This window comes from Ostrinia nubilalis, chromosome 18 (genome assembly GCF_963855985.1).
Source record: "Ostrinia nubilalis chromosome 18, ilOstNubi1.1, whole genome shotgun sequence".
In the NCBI taxonomy this organism is placed as follows: domain Eukaryota; kingdom Metazoa; phylum Arthropoda; class Insecta; order Lepidoptera; family Crambidae; genus Ostrinia; species Ostrinia nubilalis.
The window spans coordinates 7344771-7361475 of NC_087105.1; the positions used below are offsets into that span (position 1 = coordinate 7344771).

Below are 16705 nucleotides of genomic sequence, written 5' to 3' on the forward strand. Positions count from 1 at the left end.
ACTACCCTCCTCGCCCGATCAAGCGATATTCAACCTTATCACATTACCTATTATTCTTATTACCTGGGCAGCGAGGCGAGCGAGCTCCTCCTCGCAGGCGGAGTCATCCTCGTCCAAGTCGGCGAGGTGCGGGTGCGAGTGCGGCGAGATGGCGGACGACGCACTACCCTCTTCCTCTTCACCTGACGCGCCGCGGCGTTTGTAGCTCTCCATAAGACGAAGCTCCATTAACCTCCTGGAGTGAAATGAACTTGATGGTTAAGCATCTAAGGTAGGAAAATTGGGTCATCAATTCCAGTAGTAAGTCAGTAGGACGATATTCGCTTGGTAAAAACAGCTCGGATCGTTTAGTAAGAGCTACTGGACTGTGCCGCTCCTGAAAAGCGATTGTGACCATTACCAAGTAGACATTCGCACATTCGGGGACTTTCGTTCTTGAAATCACGCTGTTATAAAGGGAGTTTTGCTCCCATAGAGCGGCACGGGAGGGGAGGGGCATTGACATATTATAACGTGAGAGAGCATACAAATCTGAAGCACATTTAAAGCCCCGCTCGCTGACGTTTGACGTCCCAAAAACTCTGATACCACTGGCACTGACTGAGTTAAGTGTTTGCCTCGCTTTATTTTGAATTCGAGCGAGTAAAGTAACACTTGAACGACAGTATATTAGTTCATTTATAATATTGGTCTGTTCGTTTATTAGCCCAAAAATGTATCAATGAATCCGGACAGTCTCACCTAGCATCGACATTGTCGCACAGCAGCTGGCAGTGTCCGGTGTCGCTGCCGGACGTCTCCTCCTCCACCTCGGACACCGACTCCGCCAGCTCGGCCGGCTTCAGCGCGGCTGCTACTGGACAAACTGGTTGTTTATTTTCTGGCAGTTGTGACACTGTTTTAATTATCTAGATAATCTGGGAAAAGCTTATACTGCAGTGAGTAGACGGGTAAAAACGCTAAACACCACAGTGGATTTTTGCTCCGATGAGCAATAAAAATGAGTGAGATTACCAAACGTCATTAGACCTTATAGTTTTTAATTTATTTACCGACTAGCTGTAAGTAGTTTTTTGATACTCTTACAACAAGCAACTTTTAGATATCTTAACAGCGATCTCATTTATTTTATTTCAATATTTTCAGTCTAAGCAACATGAAGGAGAGACCACAATTTTATAGCTTATCCATTAAATAAAAAATATAATACACCACAAGAAAAAAAGAAATAACGAAAGCTATTCACGAAAAATATGATAAATGAGTGTCGTAGTAGTCGTATGGACCATGCACTCACGGAAATGCCTGGTCTTGCCGGGCTTGTGGCGCTTCTTGTAGAGTTTCTTCTTGCGCGGCCGCAGCAGCTCCTCGGCGCCGCTGCTGGCGCTGCCGCTGCTGCCGGCGCGCTTGCTGCGTCTGCGAGGACCACGCATAGAGATATAGAGAGATGCCAACTGATGCGCTGTCGCGAATATGTGCTCATTATCCACTGCTGTATCAGTACTCAACGTTCGAATAATCTTTAGTACTACGCAAGCAATACTGTTTACATTATGACGTCGCTGCTGTCATCATTGCTTTCACGAGCAATGTGTTCTGTTTTTGGACATATTGTTGCGACACCGGCCCCGCCCCCTTGTCACATCTACCTTTAGTTTCTGTGATCTGTGGGATTAGGCATTGAGTTGGGGTAGAACTACGCCCTTCAGTGGCGCCGGCGAATTTTGACAGTTTAGGAGGTGAATCCTTTCATAGCGGATGCTCGCGTCAGAAATTGCTTGGATTGCGTTTTGACAACAAATAACATATACTTGAATATGTAGTGTTAAATAATACTTTAAAAGCTACTGTTTATCCTTGAACAATAATGTTTTTGTGTCACGCGAGCGCAGTAAAAAATATAATTTTGAAAATAATTCCTTCCAACAGTAATGTATTAACTAGCCCCAGACTAAGACCTTGTACTTTGGTAAGATAATAGATTTACATACATTTAAATACAAAAATTGCAGTCACACTGTAAGAAACAATATGGTAAAATTCGAAATACAGCACATTTTAAAACAAATATACATACTTTTGGCAAGACTTGAGGGTTGGGCATTCTTTCTTCGATAGTTCTTCGCCTTCTCGAAGCCATTCTTGTTCAGCTAAATAAGAATAATGAAAGATTCAATAATTAATACAATAAATGTCGTAAATTATTTTGGAAATGAAAAGATATTTATTTACCAGTAAGCTCGCGTTGGTGTTTGCTTTGCTTCCGTGGTGTAGGCCCAGCCTCTTCTCCTGATGTACTTAGTTCTTCACACTAGAATTGAAAATAATCTATACAGGGTGTCCCGTAATGTAACGTCAAGCCGGAACTGGGTGTTGAGGCAAGTTGTGCTGGTTATCAGAAAAATATAAAAAAAAATCTATGTGGCATATTTTAAAAATAATAGGCATTTAAAAAAAATCAAAAAATTCTACTCCAGGTGACGGTCCTTTTGCTCGTGTTGCCACAAATCTTCACTTTTTCGAAATTTTTTTTTTGTTATGTAACCCTGAATAATGCTTCTCTAAATTGTTATCAAAATTACAAAACCAGCTGCTCCAGCTTGGATGAAAAAAATACATTATTCCCAAAAAAAATTTCAAAATAAAAATTTTGCCTAGTTTGAACTGACTGTACTGAAAAAAAAATGTATTACGCGAGTGTGGCAAGTGACGTCATAATTTGGCGCATTTAGTAAGGATTCCAAAATGGTATAACACTTGGTAAATTTTTGCTGTAATTGTCGACAATTTCTGTTTTTTTGGAAATAGTCCCGTTTTTAACTTTATCTACCTTGGTTAAAATTATTATTCTAATATGCCCAAAATTCAAGTTTCTGTGACTGACTACCGTACAGTCAGTCACAGAAACTTTTGTCACCATGACAGTAATAATAGTAGTTGACATACTGTGACAAAAGTCACCCGTGCGCGCGCGCCTTTACTACCTGCTCTGCCTGCACTTGTACTTGGTAACAGGGATAATAAGGATATGAAGTTTCGGTTATGGATACGGTTACGGATATTAGAATAATATTATACCGGTTTCGGTTACGGTCACGGATATGAAATCATTTCAGACTATCCGAAAGTCTCAGATAATTTCGGTTACGGAATTATTAGAATTTCAAAAATGTAGGTATAATCAGGCCTGTTCATCTCCGCGAGTTTACATCGAAAACAAAACACGCACGATTTCCCCCTACAAGAGTACTATTCGACAAGGCCTCACATACGAGCGAACATTGACTCAAGCACGCGTATTCTTGTGTATGATGGAAAAAAATAAAGAAAATGGTGTACTAAATACTGTGCAGTATTTAACTGCCTAAATAATAATAAAAACACAGAATGTACTTTTTTAAGATGCCTCAAGACACTGAGAGGTAAATAAGTAGTTAATATTATTCATGATAATTCATGCTAAATCATGTATTTCCTCCGCCATTTTCTGTAGATTGGCACCTCACGTCACATCATTTTACCGAAGTCAGCCCTATAGCTTCGGCGCAGTACCGATCACTGACGTTTGTCAACAAAACTTCTGACAAACTTGCTTGACTCTTGAGACAAGCTAAATTACACCATATTGTTAATGACATTGAGCATACATTTTTTTAAATACCTTCGCGAAGTAAAACTTCTGTACGTAGTACTTATTATTATTCTGTGGTATAATACAAATAGCAAGATGCTGCGTGAGCGTGACCCACATAGCTACTTTATGTACCAACTAAGACGACACCTATGAGTATGATAAAGGTAAAACAGGCTGGCATATTAGATGGTGCCAGCGAATGCCAGACAAGTTGGTAACAAATATTAAGATTTAAGGTACAATTCCAAGACGGGCCGCAGACCGCAAACTGCAACCGCAAACTGCAAAACTATGAAATCGGCAGCGCGGCATTGCAGCTGCGGCGTGTATACTGCAGATTTCATAGAGTTTTGCAGTTTGGCCTTTATTCGAAACTATCCGTAACTTTTGAATCAGTTTCGGTTACGGTTATGGACATTTTTTTATTTCGGATATCCGATAGTTTCGGTTACGGTTACGGATATCCATAACATCCCTGCTTGGTAAGATGGCCCTCTCCGTTCCGCTCATACCTTTTAAAATGGCTTCTCCACCTCACTAAAGCCAGAAACTTGAATTTTGGGCACATTAGAATAATATTTTTAACCAAGATAGATAAAGTTAAAAACGGGACTATTTCCAAAAAACCAAAAATTGTCGACAATTACAGCAAAAATTTACCAAGTGTTATACCATTTTGGAATCCTTACTAAATGCGCCAAATTATGACGTCACTTGCCACACTCGCGTAATACATTTTTTTTTCAGTACAGTCAGTTTAAACTAGGCAAAATTTTTATTTTGATTTTTTTTTTGAGAATAATTTATTTTTTTCATCCAAGTTGGAGCAGCTGGTTTTGTAATTTTGATAACAATTTAGAGAAGCATTATTCAGGGTTACATAACAAAAAAAAAATTGGAAAAAGTGAAGATTTGTGGCAACACGAGTAAAAGGACCGTCACCTGGAGTAGAATTTTTTGTTTTTTTTTTAAATGCCTATTATTTTTAAAATATGCCACATAGATTTTTTTTTATATTTTTCTGATAACCAGCACAACTTGCCTCAACACCCAGTTCCGGCTTGACGTTACATTACGGGACACCCTGTATATATAAAAATGAAACCCGTTTTCCGTTGTCACGACATAACATGAAAACGGCTTGACCGATTTGGCTGATTTTTTTTTGTAGTTTTCTAATACTCTGTACAAGGTTTTTACGGAAAAAAATATAAAGAAAATCTCTACGCTAAGGCGGTACGAAGTTCGCCGGGTCAGCTAGTTAGTTATAAATGTGATTAATGGCATAGAGTTAGAAAATGATTTGAGTTCACTGTTTATGTTTTACATGAATACGAACAGTATTTTTTTTCTCTATTTCATTTTTTTAGTCATTCAGTAATAATGTAAATGAATAGATTAATATTCTTCCTGGCTGGCCGAATTTAAATTGATTTTCCTATTGAGTGAAGCTGTTGCTGAGTGCTTAATTTGCATTTTAATTACACGACAGCGTCGTGTCGTAATATTATACCATACATACTTTGAAATTCGTGTTGTGGTCGCTTATGAGAAACACCACGTTGCTTTTTGGCAATAGATAAAAGTCATGATGCGTTCTAAGAACTAGTTGATGTAACCATTTTATCATGATAAGCCGGATGTAATTTCTTTTTTAACTTGTAATATAGGGTTTGAGGGAAGGGCGCGTGGGTTACGGTAATGACATGGAGCGCGTCGTGAGACAACGTATGCTCTTTGTGTATATTTTTTACCAAAGCAACGAATCCTATGCGACTACACAGTCGTGTCTCAAAATTCAACGATAAGTCAGCGCCGAACGGTAGACATGACATGACTCTTTTAGGAAAAATCGGCTTATCGTTGAATTTTGGAACATGATGTAACTCACAGGGTCTTCATCCGAGTTCGTCTGACCCTTGCTAACGCTGCGCGCTGGACTCCGAGGACGAGTTTGTGCGGCTTGCAGAGAGGCGCGGGCTGGTGCGAGGTGTAATTCCCGGTTTCTACCAAGGCAGACAGGAGCGGAGACAAGCGATCTTGCACACCCGAAGGCGTCGTACGATTTGTAGACAGCAATAGACTGATATCTGATAGCTACCCACATCTCTCCTCTCGTCTTGTCTCGTCTTCGTTCCACTTTGGTGCCCTAAGCTCTACTAGGGGGACTCTTAAGGCAACTCACGGGTCGTCATCCGAGTACGACTCGGGACCACATGGCCCGCAAGAGTGCTGACGCGAGATGTCAACTAAAGGGGGCTAAAGCTAAGGGGGAGTATTAAAGACAACTCACAGGGTCATCGTCCGAGTTCGTTTGGTCCATGCTAACGCTGGCCTCCGAGGAGGAGTTGTGGTGCGGCTTGCAGGGCGGCGCGGGCTGGCGCAGCGGCTCCGGCGGGCCCGCGCCCAGCGCCGGCGGCGTGCCCGCGCCCGCGCAGCCCCCGCGGGACCACATGGCCCGCAAGAGTGCTGACGCGAGATGCCAAGAAAAGGGGGATACTAAAGGCAACTCACAGGGTCGTCGTCAGAGTTCGTCTGATCCGTGCTAACGCTAGCCTCTGAGGAGGAGTGGTGGTCCGGCACAGTTGCAGCTACGCACAACTCTTCTCTCGTCTCGTCTCCTCTCCGCTCGTATTGTCTCCGTTCTACTTTGGTGCTCTAAGCTCTAGGGGGACCCTAAAGACAACTCACAGGGTCGTCATCCGAGTTCGGCTCGGGACGACATGGCCCGCAAGAATGCTGACGAGAGCTGTAAGCTAAAGGGGGCTAAAGCTAAAGGGGGCTAAAGCTAAAGGGGATACTCACAAGGTCGTAATCCGAGTTCGTCTGGTGCATGCCAGCGCTGGCCTCTGAGGACGAGTTGTGGTGCGACACAGTTGCAGCTACGCACAACTCTACTCCTGTCTCGTCTCCGCTCCGCTATGGTGCCCTAAGCTCTAGGGGAACTAAAGGCAACTCACAGGGTCGTCATCCGAGTTCGTCTGGTCCATGCTAACGCTGGCCTCCGAGGAGGAGTTGTGGTGCGGCTTGCAGGGCGGCGCGGGCTGGCGCAGCGGCTCCGGCGGGCCCGCGCCCAGCGCCGGCGGCGTGCCCGCGCCCGCCCCTCCGCAGCCCCCGCGGGACCACATGGCCCGCATGAGTGCTGACGCGAGGTGTCAACTAAAGGGGGATGCTAAAGGCAACTCACAAGATCATAATCCTAGTTCGTCTGGTCCATACTAACGCTGGCCTCCGAGGAGGAGCTGTGGTGCGGCTTGCAGGGCGGCACTGATTAACGCGAGGTGTAATGCCCGGTTTCCACCAAGGCGGAGAGGAGTGGAGAAAAGAGATGTGTCAGGTGGACTCGAGCAGGGCGCTACATCTCGCACACCCAAAGGCGTCGTACGATTCGTAGACAGCAATAGACTGACAGCTGACAGATGCGCACATCTCCTCTCCTCTTGTCTTGTCTCCTCACTGATCCTCAGCGGCTCGGGAACACATGGCCCGCAAGAGTGCTGATGAGAGGTGTAAGCTAAAGGGGGCTAAAGCTAAGGGGGGTACTCAACGCTACTCACAGGGTCATCGTCCGAGTTCGTCTGGTCCATGCTAACGCTGGCCTCCGAGGAGGAGTTGTGGTGCGGCTTGCAGGGCGGCGCGGGCTGGCGCAGCGGCTCCGGCGGGCCCGCGCCCAGCGCCGGCGGCGTGCCCGCGCCCGCGCCCGCGCCCGCGCAGCCCCCGCGGGACCACATGGCCCGCATGAGAGCCGACGCGAGGTATAAGCTCTGGGGGGAAACAAAAGAGGATAAGTCACAGTCATTCGCTATTTAGTAGAAGCAAAAGAGAGCACATAACATTTTAATCAATTTTATTATTGTTTTACAGTTTTTTTTGCGCTCATCTGCTATCAGTCCCAAAATATAAGCAGATATTATGTTCCATGAAGTTTCAACATGTTTAAGGAGCTTCCCAGCAGGACACTCCTCATTCACCATCTCTCACCGAGTATATCGTGGCACTTCAGTCGTTTCAGTTTTACAGAATGCATGTAGTTATGTTTTGCTGCAAAAAGTTGTTTGTTTTTTGACATAGGCCTCCTTCAACTCATTGCAGATCTTCGGTTTGCAGTCTCTCTGCGATGTCACCAAACACCTACAATCGATGTTCAAAGTCTATACAGCCACAAACAACACGCACCTGCTCAGTATGGTCTTTTCGTGGCAAGGTGCACAGGAGACCAGAGAGGTGGACGCACGGCTTGGGGGCTAGTAATAATGGTAGGTTTACAGTCTTACGGGCAGCAGTGCTTGAGCTGCGCTGCTGACGTCACGCACCTGCTCAGTGTGGTCCTTGGGCGGCAGCGCGCACAGCAGGCTATAGAGGTGCGCGCACGGCTTGGGGGCCAGCGCGCGGATGAAGCCGGGCAGCAGGTCGTACACCTGGCGGCCGCAGTGCTTGAGCTGCGCCGCCGCCCACACCAGCTCCACGTGCTCCGTCGTCACGCGGCCCTCTACCGCCAGGAACTTAAGGATCATGTGCGACTGCTTGATCACCTGGATTCAAAAAACATATTTTTTTATCTGCAACAAGGAAGCTCTTGGCCTGCAACTAACATGATGGAAAGTGAAGATCAAGCCGAAGATTGAAGCGACTTTCACCCGGACAGAGGAACTGGCTATCTTACCTCTAACTGCTGGAACACAGCAATGCTGTTAACAATGTTGTTATGGTGACAGACTTAGGATGGTGGTAGCTAGCCAGGTGGACACACTCAATACTTTATTGCATGATTAACAAAATCATGAACTTACATATTACAGTGTTACTATTGTACATTTGGCACAGCAAAACTTTGATACAAGATGATCACTCACTTCTAAATTGTGCTTTGTGATTAAAGATGTTTTCATGGTAATATGGGAATTTTAACATTCGATTCTTTGCATAATATAGACACATAAACAAGGACACACTTTCATATTTAAGACGTCATTACCTCAACATGTAAATTGGGTCCAAACAAGTGTTCTATGATTTCATTGAAGCTAAGCCAAGCTGCCAGTCGCCGCCCAGCCATCTCAGCGTCCGCGGCCGGCTCTCCGGCACACAGCTCATTGTGGGCCGCGATGTGTGCGTTGATCTGTGCCACTCCGGCCAGGCGCATGGTCAGTGTACTGCTGTTAAAGTACTTGAAGGCTAAGGCTAAGCCATCGGCGTCGAACGCCAGAGGCGCGTCTAGTGGCTCTTTAGCTGCTCCCCACATGAAATCTGGAAGTATTATTTTGTGTAAGACAATATTAAATAAAAGAAAGTACCATTGTTATTTTACTTGCACTTACCAGCCATAGACTTGACAGCTGGAACTCTCAAGTCCTTATCCTCCAAGTTGCACATGTAATTCAAGATTTTACTTCTGAGTGGCATGAACAACTGAGCCACTGCTCTAAAGTTCAGCCACAGCTTGAGATTTCCCACAGCAGCTACGATAGCATGTGCCATTGACAACGGCAAAGTGTTGGGCATGGCATGCTCAAATACCGAAGTCATTGCACACACTCCTCCCAATTTACAGAAGAGACTGACATTCCGCAATAAGTAAGCTGGTATTTCAGTGTCATGCAAGTCACAATATGAGCTTAAGTTGGATATTTCCTGTGCGGAGAGGTCATCTAACCGGCTCAAAGCTGAATGTTTGCAAGCTAGGTACAGAGGAAAATTCAGTAAGAATATTTTGGAGACAATGTGCATGAGTTTTTCTTTTTGCGGCATTGACCACACTTCGGGATCTTCATTTGATGTTGAAGGCTTCTCCTTGCCTGGTTCTTCAGTTGGTTCAGAGGGTACTGTTGGAGCGGGGTTATCATTTTGTGGGGTGGTGTCTTTAGTAGGGTCATCACTTTTCTCCTCAGTATCAGAAGGTGCTACATCAGGTGGTTTTGTTTTCTCCTGCGTCTCATCTGGTGGTGGTACTTTAGCTGCTTCAATGAGGTCATCTTTAAGCTGTTTGAGCTGGCACACTGATAGACATAGTATACTTTGCACCACAAGATAGAACCTTTCAAAATTCTTCACATCACGATAGCAGCACATGCATTGTCTAAAATGTAAATTTACAACATTAGCTCTCTAATTAACATTCAATTGTAAATACAGTTTAATATAGAGCACTATCAAGTCAGAGAATTGTATAAAAAGCTTTCTTCCACAGAATTTACAATAGAAGTAAGCATATAGAACCAATTTTTGGTAGTAGTTCATTAGAAAGTGTTACTTTACATCTTTAACTGCTAACTTTACGTGAGCAGTATAACTCAGACTTTTAATAGGTCAAAAATATGAAATAAACATTACCTTTGAGGCCATGAAAGAATGTAATTTAGTACTATTTCTAGTTCAGATTGGCTAATTGTTGGGTATTGGGATACATCGTCAGTCAACCTTGCTTCACCTATAAACACGAGGAAAAGATGTTATTCTAAGCAAACTGTATGTAAACAATGCATAAATATGATATGAACGACAATAAACTATTGAAAATAGCAGGTGATTCGTAAAATTTCGAAACAATGTAACTTACAATTTACTAAAAGCTGTGAAAAATCTGAACAAACATCACACATTCTTATAGTTTTATATCAAGTATAAGCGAAATATTATTGCAATATCATCGCATTTGCTTTTCCAAGAGAATTATTGATCATTATTGATAATTTTCGTACAGAAAACGAACACTGCCCAAAAATGTCAATCACAAAATCCGTTCCACCATTGTTGACGATTGTTGTCAAAACTGCGTGTGGTTATTCCATTTGAACTCATAAATTTCTTGTCAAAGTAATTAGATAATTTAATTTAAAAAACTGATTTTAATAGTTTTGTTTCATGAGACAAGGGATTAGTTAAATTTTATGATTGCTTTTAATATTATGCTTATTTATGCAAGATATTTTGGATAATTTAATTTTCAAACATTTGCAGACACTAAACGTTGATCAATATATCGTTCAGAAATCAAAGAGCAGCTGATTTCCAAACAAAATAATTTCTCAACGTAAATGTAAATGTCACATAATTTGACAGTTTCGGGCTATGATGGGTTGAGTTTGCGAAGTTGAATTAATTTTAATAATCAAAAATGGTCCAGTTACTTTACATTGTCGCTAGTTTACATGTGCTATTATGTCCATTTACAAAAGTTGAAGAAAGTTTTAACATTCAAGCAACTCACGATATTTTATATCATCGTCATAACCTCACACAGGTGCGTAAAAGAAAATCTAATTTTGGACTCCTGTGTTGGATGTTACTTTATGAATGATACTCGTTATTCTATTTTGCTTCAGTACGATCACAATGAGTTTCCGGGAGTGGTGCCGCGTACTTTCATTGGACCTCTAGTAGTAGCAGTATTTTCGGCTCCAGTGGGAGCTTTGTTACATATCACAGGAATAAACAAGTTTTGGATGCAATATGTAGGTAAGTTAAGGCCAACCCGAAAAAAAAAATCTACATTACTGTTAATTTACTATATTGAAAATTTTTATTTTATTTTATAAATTAATCGTCCTCTCTTTATTTCCAGTTCGTTTGTCTCTAGCATTGAGTGTGATAGTAACATGGAGTCGCTTGAGGAACTCGTTACAGAAGCAGTTTGGCAACACATTTACTTGGTGGTACACAATAGTGACTGTCACTCAGTACCACTTTATGTTTTATATGAGCAGACCGCTACCTAATATAATGGTACTTCCACTTGGTAGGTAAAAAACAAAGGCAAAGTTTACCCATCAACTTATTTAAAGAATAAAAACATTTAATTTAAATTAAAAAAAACATGAAGCTCTAAACAGAAAGCTAAATTAAATGGACTTTACACCTACTACCACTAAAATAATCACAACATTATTGTCATTCTAACTAAATTATTGATGAGTTCTGTTCATTTGCCAAAAATCATGTGTGCCAGAATAATAAATCAATCACTTAAATTTGAAATGAGTTTCAACTAAAATATAATAACATTATTTTCTTATTCTCAACCCCAACATAAAATTCATATTTTTTAATTTTTCAGTACTTTTAGCATTTGAAGGATGGTTCTCAGGAAAACACAAACAATTTATAATATCAGCTGGTGCTTCTATTGTTATATTCCGATCTGAACTAGCCATGCTCTTTGGGCTATTTGTACTTATGGATTTGTACTTTAAGAAAATTGATATTCAAAAGTAAGTCATTAAGGTAGAAAATCTTATATTTTATTTATGTTCAAATGTTAATGAAAACACTTAAAACTAAACAATTTATTTATTTGCAGGTTTATCAAAATAGTTGTGCCAGCTGGAATTGGGCTAGTTGTCCTTACTGTGGCCATAGACTCCATATTTTGGGGCCGTTTATTGTGGCCTGAAGCTGAAGTGTTCTGGTACAACACTATTCTGAATAAGAGTTCCAATTGGGGTGTATCCTTTTAAACTGTACCATTACAAAACATTTTTTACAGTGAAATGTCAGAAATAAATAAATAAATAAAATGTCAGTATATTAAGTACATGTAGTAGTACAACAAGCACAAGTTGCATAATTGTATGTAGTTACTGTGCAAAGGTTTGTTTTACTATTTATTTATATTAACAAAATGATGGGTATACAAATTCCATTTTTTCTTCACTAAGTATGCAATTTTTTCTTAACTGCACATTATAGACATCGCCATTCCTATGGTATTTCTACTCCGCTCTGCCGCGCGGACTCGGCCCCAGTCTTGTGCTGATTCCAGTAGGGGTTTACCTGGACCGGCGGCTGGTACCTCTAGTGGCGCCAGCCGTTACGTACATTCTTCTCTACTCCATCTTACCGCACAAGGAGCTAAGATTCATAATATACGTGTTCCCTCTCCTCAACGCAGCGTCGGCAGCTGCATGCTCATATATGTAAGTAAACTTAAAATAAATTTAATTACATAGAAAATATAGTACTTACCTGCATTGGGTTGGACCTCATAACTATAGCTGGCTCTCTCGAGGCTCATAATGCTCTAGAAGTATATTAGGTGTCGAAAATACTTTCTTATTTTCTTTACAGATTCATAAGACGAACCAAAGCGCCGAAATTCGAGTTAATGTTCTGGGTGATCATTATTATCATATTAGGAAATATTGTTATGTCATTGGCCTTTGTTCTGGTTGCAATGAATAACTATCCTGGTGGAGTCGCTATCACAAGGTAAATGTCTGGTATGAAATTAAAGAGTTAGTTAAATGTCACCTTTAACTTGGCTTTTAAATAATAATACTTTATGTTTTAGGTTCCACAAACTTTTAAAGAATGAACCATTCGTCCATGTACATATCAGCAATCTTGCAGCTCAAACTGGTGTTACTAGGTTTACGCAAATTAACGACCAATGGGTGTATAGTAAAAACGAATCACTAGAAACAGAGCAACTTCAGGAGTATACACATTTACTTCTTGAAGCTAAAAGCAAATATTCTCCAAATTTAAAAGCCTTTACTCACACACATATGATTTTAGATAGCATCGATACATTCTCCCAAGTAGCAATGAATTATAAATTAATGCCCCCTGTCCGTATTAAAACTAGACCAGCACTTTTTATACTTGAAAGAAAAGATTTTCGGGAGTATCCTTTTGCCAAAACGATTGATAGCACTATTTTAAATGAAAATAGTGAGTCAAATCAAGTTTCTACAGAAGAAACAGTTGTCAATGTTGTAAATTACGATATATCAGATGAAGTTGTCGATAAAGAGTCACAAACGGTGACTAATGTCGATGAAGAAGAAGAAATACTAGAGGAAGATGTACAATTAAAGAGCGAGTCGAAAGATGATCAAGAAACTGTAAACGAAGAGAGCTCAAACGTAGATGTAATACCAGATTCCCCTCCCGATCAAGAGAAAGTGCTTCCTGAAGTTAATGAAGAGCCACTACTTGAGGCAAAAAAAGCGTTTGATGAACTAAAACTGTTAAAACAAGAACGAAAACGAAAAGCGATAGCAAAAATCAAGTCTGAAACGCGTAAAGAGGTCGTTGCATCAGCAAAGGAAAAGTTAAAGGAAATAATGAAACGCCATAAACACATAGCGGAAGAACTTTCCGAAGGTATTGTGACCGAAAAGGTCGAAGAGACTGGATCTGATGGAAGAGGTGATATACCAGAGCCCGAATTTGTATTAGAACCTGAAACACCAGAACATATAGTTAATGAAACAGAACCACCATCACCCTTACCATCACTGGAAGATCTTATAAAAAGCGACGATGATAAAAATCATACAAACGAGAATATTGATGCTATAGTGGAAGAAGTTATCACTAGACTGATAGATAGAAAAATATACGATGATAAAACGAAACCTGAAGATATTAAAGCTGAAGATAGACAAATGATTCAAAGAATTGTGGAAGAAGTTGTTTCAGAGAGAATGAATTATTCTAAAGGTGAAAGCAAGTGAATAATGTAAGAGTATATTTATTTATATGCTGAGCGATTTGACATGAAATTGATCTCCATCATACATAATTGTTTGCTAGTTGGATTTGCTGTTTTTGGTAATCCACATTAAAAATAAGAATTACGTGCCAAAATACTGTTGAGAATGTGCCTTCGTTTTTACTTTGTTATATCGTTATGGAGTACCTACATATTATAAGCATTTCATTGTTTTGTTTTATGGCTTGTGTATTTGCTGCATTTTTTTACAAATATTTGTACGTATAATTTAATGTTTAGAATAATTTTATTTATTGCGAAATATTGTTTTTTAGTCAATAATTTGAAAGTGTACATAAGATTGTTCCGTTTTAACTTGTAATTAAAACATTATGATTTACTAATTAAGTATGCCTTTCTTATTGTTGTTAGCATAATACATTTAAATAACTATCTCATAAATAATGCAAAAACCATCATGATGCAGAGAGGAACGATCAGCGTCGCAAGTAATTTTCTTGCAAGAAAAAAAATATTAGTCTTTTCCAAGTGTTCGGGCGTAATCTATCTATCTATCTATTATTATTATTATATATTATACAGGGTGTTTCTTGTAAGGTGTCAAGCCGAAGGCAGGTGATAGGTGAGGACTAGACCTATCGATTTCACCCCCATGTATGTTCTACGATTTTTCATAGTTTAGAAGTTATCGTTAATTTTGTGATTTTTTCAAATTGTATGACCCAGTAGGCTTTAAATTTTTTTATCTTTTTTTGGGTCGACTTTTCTCAGATTTCTTTTTTTTGACAGATTCCCTATTAATTGCAGATTTTTGAAAAAAATAATCAACTTCCTATCTTTGATGCAAGATACAAAATTTTTGCTAGAAACATAAAAAATATGCTTTTAGCGGAACATTCTAAAATTTTCAACTTAAAAGTTAAAAAAAAAAAAGAAATTCCATAGGTCCAAAGTAATTTTAAAAACTGCGCAGTTTTCTGAACTTTCATAATAACACAAAAAAACATGTACTTAATAGGCCATTATTTTCTGTAATCGCTCCACTAAAGTGGTAAGTCGGAGATTCCGTTACATGTTTTGACTTTCTTAGGACTAACTAATGTTTGCAATTCTCTATGTTTACGTTACGTAGAACACATTTAAAGACAATAACTGAACAGAACATTTTTTTATCCACAACGAGGAATCTCTTGCCCTTCATCTGACCTGATGGAAACTGATGGATGATCAGCGAGCTTCACTCGGAATCCTAAACCACAGAGGAATTGGCTGTCCTAAATAGGTGGCCTTACCACTAGACCACAGTGGAGGTTGTTACTTTACGATTAAATTCGATATACTTACATATTAGAGTGTGAGAGAAAGGGAAAGAGTTTGTGTGTGTGTGTGTGTGTGTGTTTGTGTGTGTGTGTGAGAGAGAGAGAGAGCAAAAATGGGTGTAATGATTTAATTTAAAGTAAATGTTCAAAATGTCCGCCGTTGACCTGAATGCACATTCGACAACGACGCAAAAAACCTTCTTCTTCATTCTAATTTGGTTTTGTGCTTCAGTCAGCTTTGTCCGCAGTTCATCAATATTATTTTCATATTCCCTATGGTATTTTTTTGATTTTTTTTTTGATACCAGATGAAGGGCAAGAGCTTCCTCGTTGTGGATAAAAAATGTTCTTTTCAGATCTATATATATAAAAATGAAACCCGTTTTCCGTTGTCACGACATAACATGAAAACGGCTTGACCGATTTGGCTGATTTTTTTTTGTAGTTTTCTAATACTCTGTACAAGGTTTTTACGGAAAAAAATATAAAGAAAATCTCTACGCTAAGGCGGTACGAAGTTCGCCGGGTCAGCTAGTTGTCTCTAAATGTGTTCTAAATAACGTAAACTTAAGGGATTGCAAACATTACTTAGTCCTAAGAAAGTCAAAAACATGTAACGGAATCTCCAACTTGCCACTTGAGTGGAGCGATTACAGAAAATAATGGCCTATTAAGTACATGTTTTTTTGTGTTATTATGAAAGTTCAGAAAACTGCGCAGTTTTTAAAATTATTTTGGACCTATGGAATTTCTTTTTTTTTTTTAACTTTTAAGTTGAAAATTTTAAAATGTTCCGCTAAAAGCATATTTTTTATGTTTCTAGCAAAAATTTTGTATCTTGCATCAAAGATAGGAAGTTGATTATTTTTTTCAAAAATCTGCAATTAATAGGGAATCTGTCAAAAAAAAGAAATCTGAGAAAAGTCGACCCAAAAAAAAGATAAAAAAATTTAAAGCCTACTGGGTCATACAATTTGAAAAAATCACAAAATTAACGATAACTTCTAAACTATGAAAAATCGTAGAACATACATGGGGGTGAAATCGATAGGTCTAGTCCTCACCTATCACCTGCCTTCGGCTTGACACCTTACAAGAAACACCCTGTATAAGTAAAAATGAATTGATGTTCGTTAGTCTGAATAAAACTCGAGAACGGCTGGGCCGATTGAGCTGATTTTGGTTTTAAAATGTTTGTCGTAGTCCAGGGTAGGTCTAAACGGTGAGCAAATAGGTACGCGCGCGATATTGTTTTTCTGTGACAGACAAAATTCCACGCAGGCGAAGCCGCGGGCG

At 39.9% G+C, this 16705-nt stretch overlaps 2 protein-coding genes across 2 annotated transcripts in view; one reads left to right on the forward strand and one right to left on the reverse strand.

Annotated features, from left to right (window-relative positions):
* The window catches only part of LOC135080878 (ubiquitin carboxyl-terminal hydrolase puf), a 56082-nt gene extending 45712 nt beyond the window's left edge, over nt 1-10370 (reverse strand). Inside the window, exons 1-11 of the mRNA XM_063975606.1 lie at nt 10191-10370; nt 9965-10061; nt 8953-9710; nt 8610-8881; nt 7948-8166; nt 7192-7398; nt 2233-2311; nt 2078-2150; nt 1298-1416; nt 742-853; nt 64-235 (exon numbers count right to left, since the gene is read on the reverse strand). Of these exons, the coding sequence (XP_063831676.1) occupies nt 64-235; nt 742-853; nt 1298-1416; nt 2078-2150; nt 2233-2311; nt 7192-7398; nt 7948-8166; nt 8610-8881; nt 8953-9710; nt 9965-10061; nt 10191-10233 (2151 nt within the window). The 5' untranslated portion in view covers nt 10234-10370. The remainder of the gene's footprint in view (nt 1-63; nt 236-741; nt 854-1297; nt 1417-2077; nt 2151-2232; nt 2312-7191; nt 7399-7947; nt 8167-8609; nt 8882-8952; nt 9711-9964; nt 10062-10190) is intronic.
* A 320-nt stretch (nt 10371-10690) lies between these two features.
* LOC135080649 (dol-P-Man:Man(7)GlcNAc(2)-PP-Dol alpha-1,6-mannosyltransferase) lies at nt 10691-14477 on the forward strand. The gene is made up of 8 exons (XM_063975339.1): nt 10691-10874; nt 10957-11089; nt 11196-11369; nt 11688-11841; nt 11931-12075; nt 12320-12546; nt 12698-12838; nt 12921-14477. The coding sequence occupies exons 1-8, from the start codon at nt 10749-10751 to the stop codon at nt 14089-14091; spliced, it is 2271 nt and encodes a 756-aa protein (XP_063831409.1). The 5' UTR covers nt 10691-10748; the 3' UTR covers nt 14092-14477.
* The last annotated feature ends 2228 nt before the right edge of the window (nt 14478-16705 follow it).

Excerpts from the sequence above, each read along its gene's own strand:
- LOC135080649 (XM_063975339.1), top strand. The coding sequence starts at position 10,749 with ATGGTCCAGTTACTTTACATTGTCGCTAGTTTACATGTGCTATTATGT. Across the intron at positions 11,370-11,687 it reads TATAATGGTACTTCCACTTG|TACTTTTAGCATTTGAAGGA; the intron begins GTAGGTAAAAAA and ends TTAATTTTTCAG. Across the intron at positions 11,842-11,930 it reads AAGAAAATTGATATTCAAAA|GTTTATCAAAATAGTTGTGC; the intron begins GTAAGTCATTAA and ends ATTTATTTGCAG.